Source organism: Grus americana, chromosome 4 (genome assembly GCF_028858705.1).
Source record: "Grus americana isolate bGruAme1 chromosome 4, bGruAme1.mat, whole genome shotgun sequence".
Classification (NCBI taxonomy): domain Eukaryota; kingdom Metazoa; phylum Chordata; class Aves; order Gruiformes; family Gruidae; genus Grus; species Grus americana.
The window spans coordinates 28,981,828-28,997,860 of NC_072855.1; the positions used below are offsets into that span (position 1 = coordinate 28,981,828).

General features: G+C 51.4%; 2 protein-coding genes across 2 annotated transcripts; both read left to right on the plus strand.

The window, feature by feature from the left end:
- Nucleotides 1–9,683: 9,683 nt before the first annotated feature.
- SLC10A4 (solute carrier family 10 member 4) lies at nt 9,684–12,402 on the plus strand. Its single transcript, XM_054823106.1, has 4 exons — nt 9,684–10,186; nt 10,564–10,774; nt 11,438–11,966; nt 12,207–12,402. Exons 1-3 carry the CDS (start codon nt 9,801–9,803, stop codon nt 11,951–11,953), a joined length of 1,113 nt encoding a protein of 370 aa, XP_054679081.1. The 5' UTR covers nt 9,684–9,800; the 3' UTR covers nt 11,954–11,966; nt 12,207–12,402.
- A 246-nt stretch (nt 12,403–12,648) lies between these two features.
- Nucleotides 12,649–15,896, plus strand: ZAR1 (zygote arrest 1). Its single transcript, XM_054823105.1, has 4 exons — nt 12,649–13,488; nt 13,573–13,665; nt 13,755–13,829; nt 13,903–15,896. The coding sequence occupies exons 1-4, from the start codon at nt 12,649–12,651 to the stop codon at nt 14,044–14,046; spliced, it is 1,152 nt and encodes a 383-aa protein (XP_054679080.1). The 3' UTR covers nt 14,047–15,896.
- Nucleotides 15,897–16,033: the final 137 nt, after the last annotated feature.

Here is a 16,033-nt window from a genome sequence, read left to right on the forward strand (position 1 = left end):
TCATCCTCACTGCAGAGCCGCTCTGGGAGCAGAATTCATACATGGCTGTAGGGACTGAAGGTGATTGCTCATGGCTTATGGCACATCCTATGGAGGGTTTCAGCAGTACCACTCAAATACTTCAAGAAACTACCAAGTGAAAATTGATTCTGTGGATGTTTAGCAGTTGTAGAGACACAGAGAGTGGTTTTTTTTGTGATGAAGGGATCACTCCGTACACGCTTGCTCTTCAGGAGTAAGGTACCTGCTGGAGCTCAGTGCGCTTGTCCCCAGTGTGCAGCTTTGCCACTATTTCCAGTGTGATCTCGAGCAAATGCATTAATCTCAATGTATTACTGCTCCGGCTGTCCATGAGCATGATGATGTGATGATCCTGGATCTTTGCACTCGATAATAAACTCTTTGGGGAAGGGAGAGGGACAGAAACCCCTTCCTAGCTGGTTTTGCCTAGCACCTAACATTTTGGGACCTGTTTGTCTTGGGCTTCTTGGTGTCAGTTTGAAGCAATTTGCTTTGCGAGGAGTTTCTGTATTTCCATGGGAAGCAGCAGCTCTGTTATCTCCTTGTCCATCCCTGACTCCTGTCCTGCACGGGGCTCCCTTGCCTGGAGGAGTTTGGGCAGGGTTTGGTTGAGTGTACTGAGATTACTGCACAGTACCGCTCACACCCAGGTGGAAACACCGAGCACTGGTACCTTCCATCGCTCTTTGAGTAGTTACTCTTACAGTCCTGGTTTGAATCAACTTCAGCAGCAAGACTGTCCTCATAAGTACTCAGCATTTAGGCTACTCATGTATATATGGGTAAAATATATGTTTCAAATATTTTATTTTAGAAATTATATGTTTAAAAGTGTATGTATAATACATGTTATTTATTTAATATATTAAAATTAATAATATTTCTAATCTTTTGCTTTCTGATATTATCATGGACTGAGCAAAGGTAAGGAGCTCTTAAGGCAGCCATCTTGTACATGTTCATTCCAATCTCTTGTCTTCCTTCAATTCTTTCACCCTGAAATAAAGGGCCAACGGCTTTTTAGTCCTTCCTCTGACTATCCAATCTTAAACAGCTCTGCCCAAAGCCCGTTATCTGGCAGGCAGATAAGATGCTGCCAGTTTAATAAAATTCACAAGGCCGCAGACTTCAGTTCTGGGCTGTGAACCCCTCCTGACATTTCCAGCTTGGCCAGATCCCCGGTCCTCGAGGTGCTGCCAGCAGCTACGACCACGAGCGCAGTTACGCCACAGAGAGACGTGCAGTTTTATCGATACCAGCGGGCGTCACAGCGGAGGACAAAGAGCATCCGGGCAAAGTACAAGAGAGCAGGGCCACTGGAGGAGCTTGGTGGGGTCACCTGGTCCCACTGCGCCCCCCCCAAAGCGAAGTCAGCAGCTGCAGCTCACCCCGCGGCAGAGATGTCTGCCGGACCTCTCCTGGGAGATCACCGCAGCCTCCCCAGGCTAGCCAGCCTTCGGCACCATTGTTTTTATTTGCCCCATCGGTATCTAATCTGAATCTCTCTGTACACTTGTGAGGTTATTTTCCAAAGCCACTTGCATTTATTTCTTTCTCTCTAATTCTTGTACCCTAAAGCAGCTGAATATACTTTCCAGGTTGGGCATCTTTAGCTGCTGTTGTAGGCAGAGATGGCAGAAATGCTTAAGAATGTTGTTTTTCTTGAAAGACATGGCTTCAGACAAATTAAACTACTCACAAATTTGTGACAGATTTGATTAACTCTTTAGCTAAAAAAAAAAAAAATTAAAGTCAAAATGCAAACCAAATTGGAATTACATTTCATTTAAAAGTTGGCATACTTCAGAAACAGCATAGAAGGACAAAGGTTAATGAAAGATTATAGTAGATTAATTAATTGATTTTACTGTAAAACTGATTTTTCTGTTTCGATTCAGCTCCAGGTGATATTCTCGCCCAGCCTCCTGTTCAGCACAGACACCAGGACTGCAGCCAGGTCATGGTATATCCAAGCCAACGCTTGCACACAGCAGTCGCTGCACCCCAGCAAGAACATCTCCCACTTGCATCCAAAAAACAACACGTGATGGTGAGTTGGTCTGCACCTCAGCCAACACCCTTTCCATTCAAACCATACACCCTCTTCCCCCTCTGAACTTGCCTTGTTTCAGTCTCTAAACTTTAGATTTACTTGTGCTCCTCTCCACTAGCACAGAGAAGACTCTTTCCTATAACGAGCAATCTTTTCTGCATACGAGTAATTGGAGACTGTGGCCAAGTCTTCCAGCAGCTTCCCCTTGGGTACATAAACCAGACCACCAACCCTTCACCATAAGGCCAATTATCCACACTCAAGCAATTTTATAGCATTTTCAACACTAATTTATCAGAATTATTTTTAAAGATGAGACCCCAGAAAAAAGAGACTTTCAACTACTGGTAGAGGGACACCTCAGGCAGGAAGAAATATCCTCCTGGCTTCACATCCAGCATTTCTGCTTATACACCCCAAAAAGGAAATGAAAGATCTTGTTGACTGAGATTTACGCTTTCATCTTCCTGGCAAATCAACAAGTTTACAAAACCTATGGTACATTTTCCTCAGCTGCAGCAAATTCAGAAGATTCTTTAGGTTATTAAAAAAATGTCCTACTTCATCACGGTTTTAAAAGTGCACATAACACGGCGTGTCAAAGCTATTTTCATGGGATTCATATGCAACATTATCTAAGACAAGTACTAAGAGATTCCTATTATGTTTGAGATTTATTTCTTCCCGTTTGAGATTTCTTTGTAGGTAGCTTGAGATTTAATTTAGGTAATAGTGCACCTGTTTTGAAGGGCTTGCTTGTTTGTTGATCAGCGTTACTGATAGTCATTTTTGTTATTTGGTAAAAATTTGGCAGCAGGACAAGAAGCATTTTTATTCTACGTTTGTACAGTTTCTAGCACAAAACAGTCTTAGTCCACCTCTAGGCACCTCAGATGCAGTGATACAAGTGACACCTGAATACAAAGATTTTTTTTTGCGTAACCTGAGATAGAACATTGATGCTATTAACTCTTCTCTTTCCCACGGGGCTCACCATGAACATCCTTTTTAATATGAAGAAAGCTTTGGCAGGAGAGGGATGTAATTTGTCTTTGTTCCAATTAAATGAATACTCTATAAAGTAAATGAATACTCTACAAAGCAAATTATGCTGTAGGTATTATTAAATTTACTTCTGCATTTTGTGACATTTAAGCTGTTCTGCGGGGCAATACCGTCTTGGTGTCATTTACTCTGATCTGGCATTTTTTTGCAAACCCCAAAATATAGTTTTTATCGGCACACAACCACATCTGTGTGATCTGCTTCCGTATTACCTCCCTTGATTTATGTCCCTAACCCTGACCAGATTCCTGCATAGGAAATCGAGAGGGGGCTGGGAGCCTCAACGGCCAATGGAAGCCAATAAACCCGGCTGGATCTGGGTCTGCAACTGCACACGCATCCTAAAGTCCCACCATTTACCAGGTTGCGCATGTCCCGTTTTTAGTGTGCTCTCCGGCCTCGATGACACCGCTGTCCCCTCACAGCCATCAGGGTCCCCCCGCTCCCGCGGACGCTCACCGGCTGTTTGCGGCACTCCCAGGGAGGGAAATCAGGGCTGCAACGTCAAAGACGTGCCTGTCGGTAAAGCACGACTAAGAACGTCTGCCTGTGAGAGCCCGTGTGAAGCGAGACCTGCGCCTGCGGTCCAGAACACCGTCTGACTTCTTTTAAAAGCGAATGCAATGCCTTCAGAGGCAGCCTCATCTCACCTCCTGTCCCTGCCTGGCTGGACAGGATGCTAATTTTGGATCTTCTGGACTGAGGCATGCATTAGTCATCAGGTCATTTATTTTATTACGAATTTCATCTTAATCTTGATAATACTCCAACTCCAGAAAAAGATCAAACGGCAACAAAAGGGAACAACGTCTGAGGCAGAATTATTTCTTATTTGAATTTGGGTAATGGTATCTCACATAAAGGCATTTAATTGCTTAAAAAAAAATTGCTGCTAGTAATTGGTTTACAGTTGTAGGGGTACAACTGCCTCAACAAATGACTGTCAGCAATCAATTTACAAAATTACTCTTCAATGATCCCCTGATTTTGTCTCCTTTCATGGATGAAAAGCCTTTTTCTAATGGGATGGTTGGCAAAAGATCTCTTCATCTCGTTTTTGAAAGGCAGATCATGCAGCCTTAAACACTTCGTTCTAGTTATGAATTATTGGAACATTGCGACCCGAGTCATGATGCACTTACTTGTTGATTAATGGTCTTCAGACATCTTGAAAATAATCATGGGGGAACACCAAGTATAACGGGAGGGTTTTATTATAATAATTTCTGCCCTTGACTGCTAACCCACAGCTCCAGTGAAAGGATCCATCCCCGGCTGCTCAGAGAGACAGAAGAGATAGCAGGGACACAAAGGAGCGCAGCCGAGTAATTGAGGCTTGCGCTGTTTCCCTTCCACACCACTTCAATTTAATAAAATCCTGGAGGCTATGAGTTGCAGAGCACTTCTCCCAAGGGAGGCGTAAATACAGAGTATTTATTATGGACTGAAACAGGCATAATTTGGAAGAGGAATCAGAGGGAGAAGGGGACAGGGCTCCCATCAACAGAGAAATCACAAAGGCAGCAGGGAAGGGGAGAGACAGCCGCAGCGCAGAGGAGGAGGGAGGAGTTGGAGGGTGCCTGGATGCCTTTGCCACCTGGGCCAAGGGGAAGGGAAGGATGATTCGGTGGGATCCTGCCTGTAGAGGAGACAACAGGGACGCAGCGATGACTCCCGCTGAGGAGGGGAGGAAGGGACGTGTATCTAATTTTCCCCAGTCTGAAATTCAAACCATGGGTCTGGTCGAGGCCGCTGGCCATGGGATAAAAGATGCTGATTATTTTGGAGATTTACCAAGCAGGATTGAGCCGTGGTGCTGTGCTAAGGACAGGACAGAGGGGAGTTTAAGAAAAGCAAGTTTGGGACAAGGCATGACAGGGCAGGGCTGGGGCTGGGTGTCATGCTGAAGAGTAGCACAGAAGCCTGAGGGCAGGGAAGGCAGGTCTGTCCTTCTCCTTCGGCACTACAGACAGCTGTGGGAACAATGAACTAACCGGAATCCCACAGCTCTTGCGTGTTCTCCACCTTTGTGGTCGAGCTGTGCTCAGCCTTTGTGGATACACACGTGGTTTGGGGCAGGAGCAACGTCAATCCATTAGCACATCCTCACCAAGGCAGTTTTTGTCTGTGTCTGGCTGGGAAGGTTTCTTAGGAACAACTTAATGGCACGGATCTGAATGCTTCATCTTATTTTAAAAATGTATTTTCTTGCCTGTTTAGTGAATTGGCTCCCAAACAATATAAAATTTTAAAAAAGAAAAAAAAAGGCCGTGACTGTTAAGATCTTACAGTTGCTGGTTGCTGGCTCAGTGAAGATGGGCTACGGGCCAGGGGTGGCAAAAGGAGCAAAGTTCCCTCTTGTGCCGCTGCTGCTCTTGAGAGAAGGAGCGGGAGCCAGGTACCAGAGAGGGCCCTGGTTCCTCAAAGGAAGCTGACATGTGCTTCCTAGCACAAAGACAACCATGGAAGAAAAAACAAAATCTCCAGTATCTCTGCACAATTATGCTCCAATTCCTAACACTCCTAAGCCACGAAAATAAGCACTCTGGATCTAAGTTATAAATAAGAAAAGGGATATATATTTCATGGATTTTTACCACAAATTTACACTAAATTGCTTGTAGGGGATCACACGATACACATTAAGGGTTATTTTAATCAATGACAGCAAAGACTTTTTTTTCCCCATGGAAAATGATTATTGCCCTATCAAGTCTTAAATTTCATTTTTATTTCTATCTATAACCTAGGTGCATAGCAAGTAAATTAGAAACAAAGGGATTATATGTCCCATGAAAATCAGAAACTGCTCCTGCTAGGTCTCACCTGAACATCACTTTCACCGCACTATTTTGTCCCAGCCTCTTCAGTAGCACCACCACTTAAAGCTGCTGACCGAGAGCTTTCCATCCTCCAGGACTATCCTTGGGAGGCCCCTCTTCCTCTGGAAGTGCCCAGCACAGCTCCACAAATCAGCTGGCACGGACACGCAGAGAGGCAAAGCATGACTTATGGGCGGATGACGCCATCCCGCAGCAGCTGAGCTCCGCTGCTTCCCGCAGACCCGGACACAGCACATAATGAGGCAGGGCGGGAGGAGCGGGGAGCAGAAATGAAGACTGAACCGAAATGGGAAGAATCAGAAAAGAGGGGGTGCCCGCCCTTTGCTTTCTTACCCCATCATCCTGCTTTTACATAGTGCTCATAAACACGGCATGCATGCACCTGAAGTGCAATGCAGTCACAATTTAGGCTTCTAAGTCCAAAACTATGATTTACCTGTGCCTGCTTCATCCCTAACATGCTTGGGATTTGCAAACCAACCCTTCTTGCCCGAGGCTCCTAAGCCTGTGGAGGAACGGGCGTAATGGCTGTGTGCACCGAACCTCCTCTTGTTGCCCCAAATTCAGCACAACACCCACAGCGACTTCCCTTGGGGGACGCTGAAGGGACCTCATTGCATATACGCACTGATTGCAATTTTGTAATAATGCTGGGCTATGCCAGAGGCTTTTAGTCTCTGGCAGAAGTGAGTGATTCAAACAACATCTCCACACAACGTGCTGGAGCAGCCACTAGCTGCATGAACAGCAAGGTTGCTCTGCTCATTTCTTACAGCACTGTCATAATTCCTTACAAGCCTATCCTCCATTTTTCACCTTTGTTTCCAGTTAAATAAAGGGAAGGCACAAAAATTCCTGTTATAAAAGAGCAAACAAAATTCCTAATGCTGGAAGGACTTCTGCTACTCCAGACCGGTTTATAGCACAGGTGCTCTCCTGTGGAAATCAAACCCCTCCTAAGACTAATGTAAGGCAATATTATTTATAAGTTACAAATTACAACAAGCTTGTATTTCAGTGAGTCCTTCCCCTCGCTCTTGCTATCTCTTATCCTCTCACCCATTTTTCAACAGGACTAACGAGGATTAATTTGAGAATGATATATGATCATTTTTATTTGCCAAGTCTTTTTATACTCAAATAGTCAATCTGTTGCTTCCAGTAATAGCAAGGCAGGCAGCATGCTCTCTCCCGCCTTCCACAAAAGAAAACAGAGAAGGAATTAGCCATTGATTTAGATACATCGTGGTGTGCGCTATGTGTGAGCTGGCTGCCTCGCAGCCAGATGCTGCAAAACTACTTAGCATCACTCCAGACTCCAGACTGTACTTTAATGATGACATATCAGGAAAGCCTGCAGTAAGTTAAAGAGACAAGAACCATGCTCAGCAGCAGATACAACATTTCTTCACTCTACGTGCTGGATGTGCAAATATGTCGGGTGCCACCCGCAGTGACAGTACCCGTTGGATGGACAATTAGCGAAGCACATCAGCTGGGTTCAGACTTGGCTTTCCCTGAAGTCGGCAGTACCACTCTTGTTTAAACCAAGAGTTAAGTTTGAATTTCAGCTGACAAATTTTAAGAAGTCTCAAGAAGTCTTGATTTGTTACGATGCATTCACAACATTTTCCCATCAGAAACGCTGTAGTTCAGTGTCCCTTGAAACCGAAGTTCACGATGACTGGGTGGGCTCTGAAACAGGACGCATCTGCTTCACTGTATCTAGGTTTACTGAACTCCTCCTATAACTGCCTATATGGTATGCTATACATCATGACACAAAAATATCTTCCCACGACCAGCCCTGTTCCAGCGGAGAGTTTGGGGAGTGACACTCGGAGATAAAATAGGCGGCCTGGCCTGTGCCCTTCACACCTGCTCGATAAGCAGCTGCCTTGTGCTCTGCCTTGCCCACCATAACCCCGTCCTGGTCCCACCGCAGGAAAACTGCATGGGCATTACTTATAAACCAGGGAGGGTATGATAAGCAAATGACCTGCATGTTGGGAAGCCAAATACTGGCTGCATGAAGGATGGGATACAATACAGCAGTGGTAAGACTTTAAGAAGCACAACAAATACACTGCAAGCACTGTTCTGCATACGCAGACCTGAAAATGAAGTCAAGAGGACACCGTTAGCTCAGAAAGTCACCAGACTCCATGCTCCCCTAGCCTAGCAGCACATGGAACCCAAAAATATGAACGAACTAAAGCAGTCTGGATCCTATTTGGTTGTTCAGCTCTGATGACTCACCTCCCCTGTGCTCTCCTCAAGCTAATGACAGGGAAACAAACACAGGAAGAACAATATTAAACTTGGCATCATTTTGGCAAAGTTGCTGTACCCAGGATTTTGTCAATAGGTACTACTTGCACTTCTTGTGTTGCCTGTGCCCCAAGTAAGAATTAAAGGTTTAATAAGCAAATAGTCTGTTTTTCTCTTGAGTCACCAATAATTTCTACTCAAATCCTGGGACAGTCTAAAATTTTACCCAAATAAATTTTTGAAAAAGTTGCTGTCCAATGGAGCTTAAGGCAATCAGCCAATCAGGGCAGCTCCCATAGCCTCCCTCCTTAGATTCGGTGCATCCTCCTTGAGCTGCAACCCAAGATGCTCCCCAGGCAGCAGAGCAGCAGGCTCAGGGTGGAAGCTAAGGGGCAGCTCCTGGGGATGCTACATACTGAGCCAGCTAGTCCCACCCAGGAGTGGGGATGTGAAGCAGTGGCTGCAAACCCTCTAAATCATCTGTATTAAAGAAAAGATGGTGACGCTCCCAAGGCATGGCCGGCAGAGTAAGAGTCATCCGACCTCCATCCTGCTCCCGGAGGCTGCCCTCCTTTCTCGGGAGCTCCTGCCCTTGTGAGCCCAGCCTCGCATCACATACAGCACTTGGCTTTTGAAGGAACAGGGTGACACGCAATTATTAAATTAAAAGTATGAAACAGGGAAAACATAAATGTTTTAAGCACAGTTTTATGACGGATGACGCTACAATCACTCTTGGATGTGATTTTTTGGGTGATGGACTACATTTCTTACCCGGTTTGAATACTTGTGTGCTTGTGAGCTTGTCTGCCTCCTCCACCTGCACAGACTGCCCTATAAAGGTATCAGCTCTCCTTACAAGCTTCTGGGACCCCACCAGCAGAAAACAGTGCCTCCTCGTCTTCCTAAAAGAGCTTTTCATCCTTCCTCACCCGTTCCCGCAGCCTTCACAGCAGCCGGCAATTTGCATAGAGGGGGGATGAGCTCGGCTGTCCCTCAGCAGAGGGGGACTGGTGATGCCCACCCACATCGGGTGACATTGCGACGTTGATTGTCTTTCTGGTGGCGATGCCAAAGTGAATCCCCCGACATCACGGTTCCTCTGCTGGAAAAGCCGGGCTCTGCCCCGGCCCTCGGGAGGATGCAGGCGGCTGTGCCGGCTCCAGAAGTGGGCTGCCGGGGGTCGCACCGGGAGGGGTGGGGGTCCGGCCATGAGCCCCCACCGCCGCCTGCGCTTCCCCCCGCCGGGGCCGGGCGGCGCTGCCCGCCGTCGAGGCGGCAGCGAGACACCGCCCACGCCGGGGGTGGCCCCGCGTGGGTCCGGAGACGCGCGGGCGGCGCCCGCAGCAGACAGCCAGCGCGCAGCGACGGACCGCGGCCGCGGCACATCAGCAGCGCCCAGCCGGGCTGAGCCGGGCCGGGATGCGGGCTCCGCGGGCCGCCGGGGCGAGCCGGCTCCGCATCCCGCACTGACGCCCCCCCCCGCCGCCCGCTCCTTTCTCCGGGGCTCGGCGGGGAGCCGGCGGCTCCCGGGGGCCGCGCAGCCCATGGCCGGCTCCGCGCAGCCCCCGACGGCGACGAGGGGCGACGGCCCCGACGGCGGATCGCTGGCGGGGGACGGCGAAGCTTTCGGGGACCGCTCCCTCAGCCAGGGCTTGAGCGTGCTGGTGGGGCTGGCGCTCTGCGTGACCATGCTGGGGCTGGGCTGCGCCGTGGAGCTGGGGCAGCTGGGCCAGCAGCTGCGGCGGCCCATGGGGCTGCTGCTGGCGCTGCTGGGGCAGTTCGTGGCGATGCCGCTGCTGGCCTTCCTCCTCGCCCTCATCTTCGCCCTGGACGAGGTGGCGGCCGTGGCCGTGCTGCTGTGCGGCTGCTGCCCCGGGGGCAATCTCTCCAACCTCATGTCGGTGCTCGTCGACGGGGACATGAACCTCAGGTAGGCGCCCCGCTCCACCTGGCCCCCAGCTGGCCGGGGGGCTGCGGCGGCCCCGGGACGCGGGGAGGGTTTGCTGGGCACCTACGGGGGCGGTGGGGCCGGGACGGACGGGCACGGCACGGCACGGCTGGAAACCCCCAGCGCTGCTCTCCTGCCTTTCCCGGGTCGGGCGGCTCTCACCCGGACCCGACACACGGCTCCTGTCCCCTTCCCTAACACGCCTGCCTGCCCGCGCCCCGGGGGCGAGGAGGGCTCTTGCCGTGAGAAGCGCCTCGGCCGGCTGCAGAGCCCCCTTCCCGCGGGGGGTGCGGCTTCCCGGGGCAGCCCCCCGGCCGGCCGGGCGGTAATCCGGTGTCTCTCTGCTTCCCCCGACGCAGCATTATCATGACGGCCTCCTCCACGCTGCTGGCCCTCTTCCTGATGCCCCTCTGCCTCTGGATCTACAGCCGCCACTGGATCAACACGGCCCTGGTGCGGCTGCTGCCTCTGGGGGCGGTGAGCCTGACGCTGGGCAGCACCCTGCTGCCCATCGGCCTGGGGGTGCTCATACGGTACCGGCACCCCCGTGCCGCCGACCTCCTGGTTAAGGTAGGCACGGGGACGGGGGTGCGCCGCGCTGCGGGGGATGCCCGGGGACGGGGCGGGGGGGTGGGGGTCTGACGGCGGTAACCTTTCTGGTCCTTCCGAACGGATGGTAGCTTCACACAAGCATATTCCACTACTCAGGTGAAATATAAGGGCTTATAGTCGTGACATAAACCGGTGGGAGGGAGACAGAAAGCAAAGGGAAGGGCAGGTTACCCCCCCCAGCGCACGGGAAGGAGGGCAGTGCAGCACTGCACCCCGGGAGGCAGTCTGGGCCCTGGAGCAGAGGCATTCCCTGGCATCCTGCTCTCTCCCCGCTCCCGCTATACCCAGGGCTACCAAAACCAACCCACAGGCATGGGGACACTTCCTTAAAACATACAAACAAATTAGCTTAATTATGAAAGGAAAAGCGAGGCACAAGCCCTGGCTCTCTAGTTTCCCAGCAAGTCACCCCAAAGCAAAATGATAGAGGGCGATCTCAGCCCCTTCCTTTCCCAGGATATGACCAAACACCACCAAAGTCCCGAGCCAGGAGCAAACTCAGGAAGGGCAAGGCAACCACGGTTTGCAGTTTAGACTGTGTATCAAGCTTCTACCTGCTATGCTTATCCTTTTAAACTAATAACCCACGTGTTGTTTATCAATGTCTGTATCTGTTGCCAGATTTCCTTGTGGTCCCTCTTGGTGACTCTGGTGATCCTGTTCATCCTGACTGGGACCATGCTGGGCCCAGATCTGATGGCACATATTCCTGCATCTGTCTACGCCATTGCGGTGCTGATGCCTCTAGCAGGGTATGCCTTGGGATACGGCTTAGCCACGGTCTTTAAAATGCCCCCACACTGCAGGAGAACAGTGTCGTTGGAAACAGGGTGCCAAAATGTCCAGCTCTGCACCGCCATCCTAAAACTCACCTTCCCCCCGGAGCTCATTGGGAGCATGTACATGTTTCCCTTGCTTTACGCGCTTTTTCAGTCGGCAGAAGCGGGACTCTTTGTGCTGATATACAAGATGTATGGGAGAGACAGCTACAAACAAGATACGCTCGGTGAAGAGGAAGACACGGATATTTCCTACAAGAAACTGAAGGAGGAGGAGGTGGCTGACACTTCATATGGCACAGTGACCACAGCGGAGTGCAACTCTGTTCAGATGGAGCCGACACAGACGGCGCTTTAGGCGAGATAGAAAGGTGACAACCGGGGACGCGTGGTGTGTGTTGTGCTTGTGACCAGGCCGAGGCCATGCTTACCGCTGTGCAAGCGGAGCTGCCCAGCCTCCATCGTTTCTCCAGCCGCTCCCATTGTACAACGTGGTGTGTGTTTATTACTGTGACAGTTGCATTTCCTCAAAAATACATATTAAAAAAATTAAAAACAAAGGAAAAAGTATCACTGTGACACAAACCAGTAACTGTGTGTCTTCATGCAAGGAGGCTCGTGCCCGCCTGAGTGCAGCAGGAATGGTTATGAGGAAGGAGACCAGCGTTTTGCAGAGGCAAAGCCAACGCGGGCGCGGTGCCAGTGCGGACGAACGGGCAAACCACCTTGCGCACGCGTTATCTCCACGCCTCCCACCCGCTGTAAAAGCATTGTGCTCGTTGTTCTCACCACAAATACATGGCGAAGCTGAACGAAACCCGTGTTCCCCGCTGATTAATCCCGTGGGGGCAATTAAGTGTCGCGCTGTATGATTCACCAGGGAAGCTGTGCTGGGGGGCGCTGGGGGATGCCCTGTCCCAGGCCCTGGCCCCGGCGGGGATGGGAAGGGGCCGCCAAGGCCGGCTGCCGTCGGGGGCGGGGGGAGCTCGGCCCCGGTCCCGCCCCGGGGGGTATTTAAGGCCGCCCCCCGGCGGCTGTCCCGGGTCCGGCGCGATGGCGGAGGAGGCGATGGAGAGCTACCTGTACGCCACCTACCACCCCTACTCCTACCGCTACCCGCCGCCCAAGGGCAAGGGGGGGGCAGCGGGCGGCTGGCGGCCGCGGGGCAGCGGCTACTTCTCGGGCTACGGGGAGGCGGCGGCTGCCGCCGAGTACTTCGACAACTACCAGCGGGCGCAGCTGAAGGCCATCCTCTCCCAGGTCAACCCCAACCTGACGCCGCGGCTCCGCAAGGCCAACACCAAGGAGGTGGGCGTCCAGGTCAACCCGCGGCAGGACGCCTCGGTGCAATGCTCCCTCGGGCCCCGCACGCTGCTGCGCCGCCGCCCCGGCACCCCCGCCGGGCCGCGGCCCCGTGAGGCGGAGCAGGAGCGGGAGCAGGAGCAGGGCAGCCCCGCCACCACCAGCACCCGCGCCGTGCGCTTCCCCCGCACTATCGCCGTCTACTCGCCCATGGCGTCCCGCAGACTCACCGCCTTCCTGGAGGAGCCGGAGCCGGAGCAGCGGCCGCAACAGCAGCAGCAGCGGGAGGAGGAGGCGGCGGCGGCCGTCGAGGAGGAGCCGGCCGCGTTGCGGGAGCAGCGGGAGGCGGAGGCGGCCGCCGTGCGAGCGAGTTGGGAGAAGCCCCCCGAGAGCGGCGCCGAGCCGCTGGAGCAGCGCCCGGCCGAGCCACTGGGGCAGCGTCCGCCCGCCACCCCGGAGCCGCCGGCGGCGGGGCCGGAGGAGAGCCGGGAGGAGGAGGCGGCGGCGGCGGCAGCAGCAGCGCAGGCAGAGCCGCCGGCTGCCCCTCAGAAGCGAGAGCCGCCGGCGGGCAAGACCCGCCTGCGCTTCCAGGTGAGAGGCGGCCGTGGGGGAGCGTGGGGGGGCGGGCTGGCCCGGGAGGTGCCTGCCCCGTCGAGTAACGGTTGTCCCCGGCAGTTCCTGGAGCAGAAGTACGGCTACTACCATTGCAAGGACTGCAACATCCGCTGGGAAAGCGCCTACGTCTGGTGCGTCCAGGGCACCAACAAGGTAGGCTCGGCTCGGCTCGCTTCACCCCGGCCCGGCGCGGCCTCCCTGCCCGCCGCCGCCCCCACTGACCCCGGCCTTCCCCCCTCCAGGTGTATTTCCGGCAGTTCTGCCGGACCTGCCAGAAGTCCTACAACCCGTACCGCGTGGAGGACATCACATGCCAGGTAAGGGACCCCGGGCCGCTCTGCCCCGGACTGCCCCCGGCCCGCACCTGCCGACTGCTGCCTTCTCCCGCAGAGCTGCAAGCAGACGAGGTGCACCTGCCCCGTGAAGATGCGCCACGTGGATCCCAAGAGGCCCCACCGCCAGGACCTCTGTGGGAGATGCAAAGGGAAACGGCTCTCCTGCGATAGCACGTTCAGTTTCAAATACATCATCTGAGTGGGATGGGGTTTTTTTGTTTTTGTTTAGGGCTCTTCTAGAAAACTGCAAGTAGAGCAGATTTTTTTTTGTTGTTGTTATTGTTTGAAGGTACTTAGGGAGGTGTAGCTAGGAAAGCGTGCAAATAAAAGTATTGCAAAGCACACTCAAATGGTAAGGTGGGTTTGTGCCTGGCTCAGAGGGCACATACTGCAACTTCTGTAACTTGCATATGGGAAGAGCCTACAAGTAATGTTTTGTAAGTCAGCAATGGTCTTGGCAGCAACTGACTGAGGACCTTGTAGAATCTCAGGTGGGAAAAAGTGTTTGTTACTATCGCTACCTTTGAACTAACCACACACCTAAGGTCAACATCAAATTGACATCTACAGCAGGTAGTAGAGCATCATTCTGTGCATACTTCTATTCCATGTAGAAAGTCTTCTGCACTTTTTCATCACTAGAAAATGATTGAGAAAAGCTACATTTATCTAAGCTGGTGCTCTTACCTTGTAGATTAAAGCCAAAGAGAGCCTGGGGTTAATGCATCTTCAGGGATGGTTCTCTCAAACTGCTGGGGAAGGGAGTCACTGATGTTACAGTCCCTTGGTAAAGGAGTTGCTTATCTTTGCTTCCACAAGGTTATCAAGAGAAATTACACTTCAAATGCTCAAAGTATGACACTGCATCTGCCTGACTTCCTCGTGTACCTGCAGGTGATGCACAAAGAGCTGTGCACTTAGTGGCTTACACAGGGGAGTTTCATCTAGTTACGGTTTAGCTGTTGGGGAGGGATCAAACTCCCACACCCTCCTGGAACTAAGTTTGCAACTAGGGATTGTACTTCTAAGTAAGTGCTTGGTAGTAATGGCAGAACTGGCATGGTTACTCCCAGATGATGCTCTCCAAGGCCTGTTGGTGCTGTCGGTGGTAATGGCCTCTGTAGGAATACAGCACTTCAGCCAAGTGTTACAAGCTGGTTCTGGGACTACAGCATCACCATCTGAGCAGATTCACAAGCTAGTAAAACCTACACACCACTAGTCTACCTTGTAACTGAGGAATTGGGTAAACTTAGAGGAAAACATTCTCTTGCAACAATGCTAATAAAGCTGTTAATTTCAAAATTGAGCATAATAATGCACAAAACCTTTTGCAGAACTCTTGAGGTAACTTCTGTTTGGAAAGACTGATCTATCATGACTAAAACTTACCTACACCTGTACCCAGCTTACCTGAGACCACTCAACTAAAGGGGGAACCAGTCTGAGTCAATCCTGTTTAACAGCTTCAGTGCCAGGTGGTCTTATATTTCTAAATGGAAGTCAGTGTATGGCAGGGTAGGCAAACGTTGTCCTTTGTATCAACAAAGGACCATTTAGAGGGGCAGTGAGCGTTAATTCTGTAGGCTTAACTCATCTTGCTGTAGAATCCTGCTTTATTTTAATGTGGCCCTTGAACTTGCTGCAGTAACTAAGGCTTAATGTCTCAACACCAATTTATTGCCAAGTAATTTTATTTATTCTTGCTCCATTCATTATTATAGCAGCATGAGGCATTCTGGGAACAAGTAAACCTGCCACCCCCAGAAAGGGGTACTGTTTCATTTCATGCTTCTGTCTTAAACATTTTTTCCCCTGATCACAGGAGAATATCCCTTGCTTTACCATCTCCCTCAAAGGCTTTCATAGTAAGTTCCTTCCTTGCCTTGTTCAACTTGAAAAGTACAACTGTAGCTGGGCAGTTTTCTGTTGTATTCACCTGTAGTTACAGTAATGAACAGTGGCAAATCCCCAGCCCAAGGCCCTTGGTGCAGCTGTCTGCCTCAGCTTGCAGTTGTAACCGTGATGGGGGATGTCCCTTCTTTTTATTTCTGAGCATATTTCCCTCTAAGGGTGTTCTTCAATTATGTTTTCCTGTTTGCCTTCCCCATTCTAACAACTGTAGTCTGTTCTCGATGGATGTGGTGTGGGAGACTGACCACGGTGAGTCTATGCACCTTGGTAAT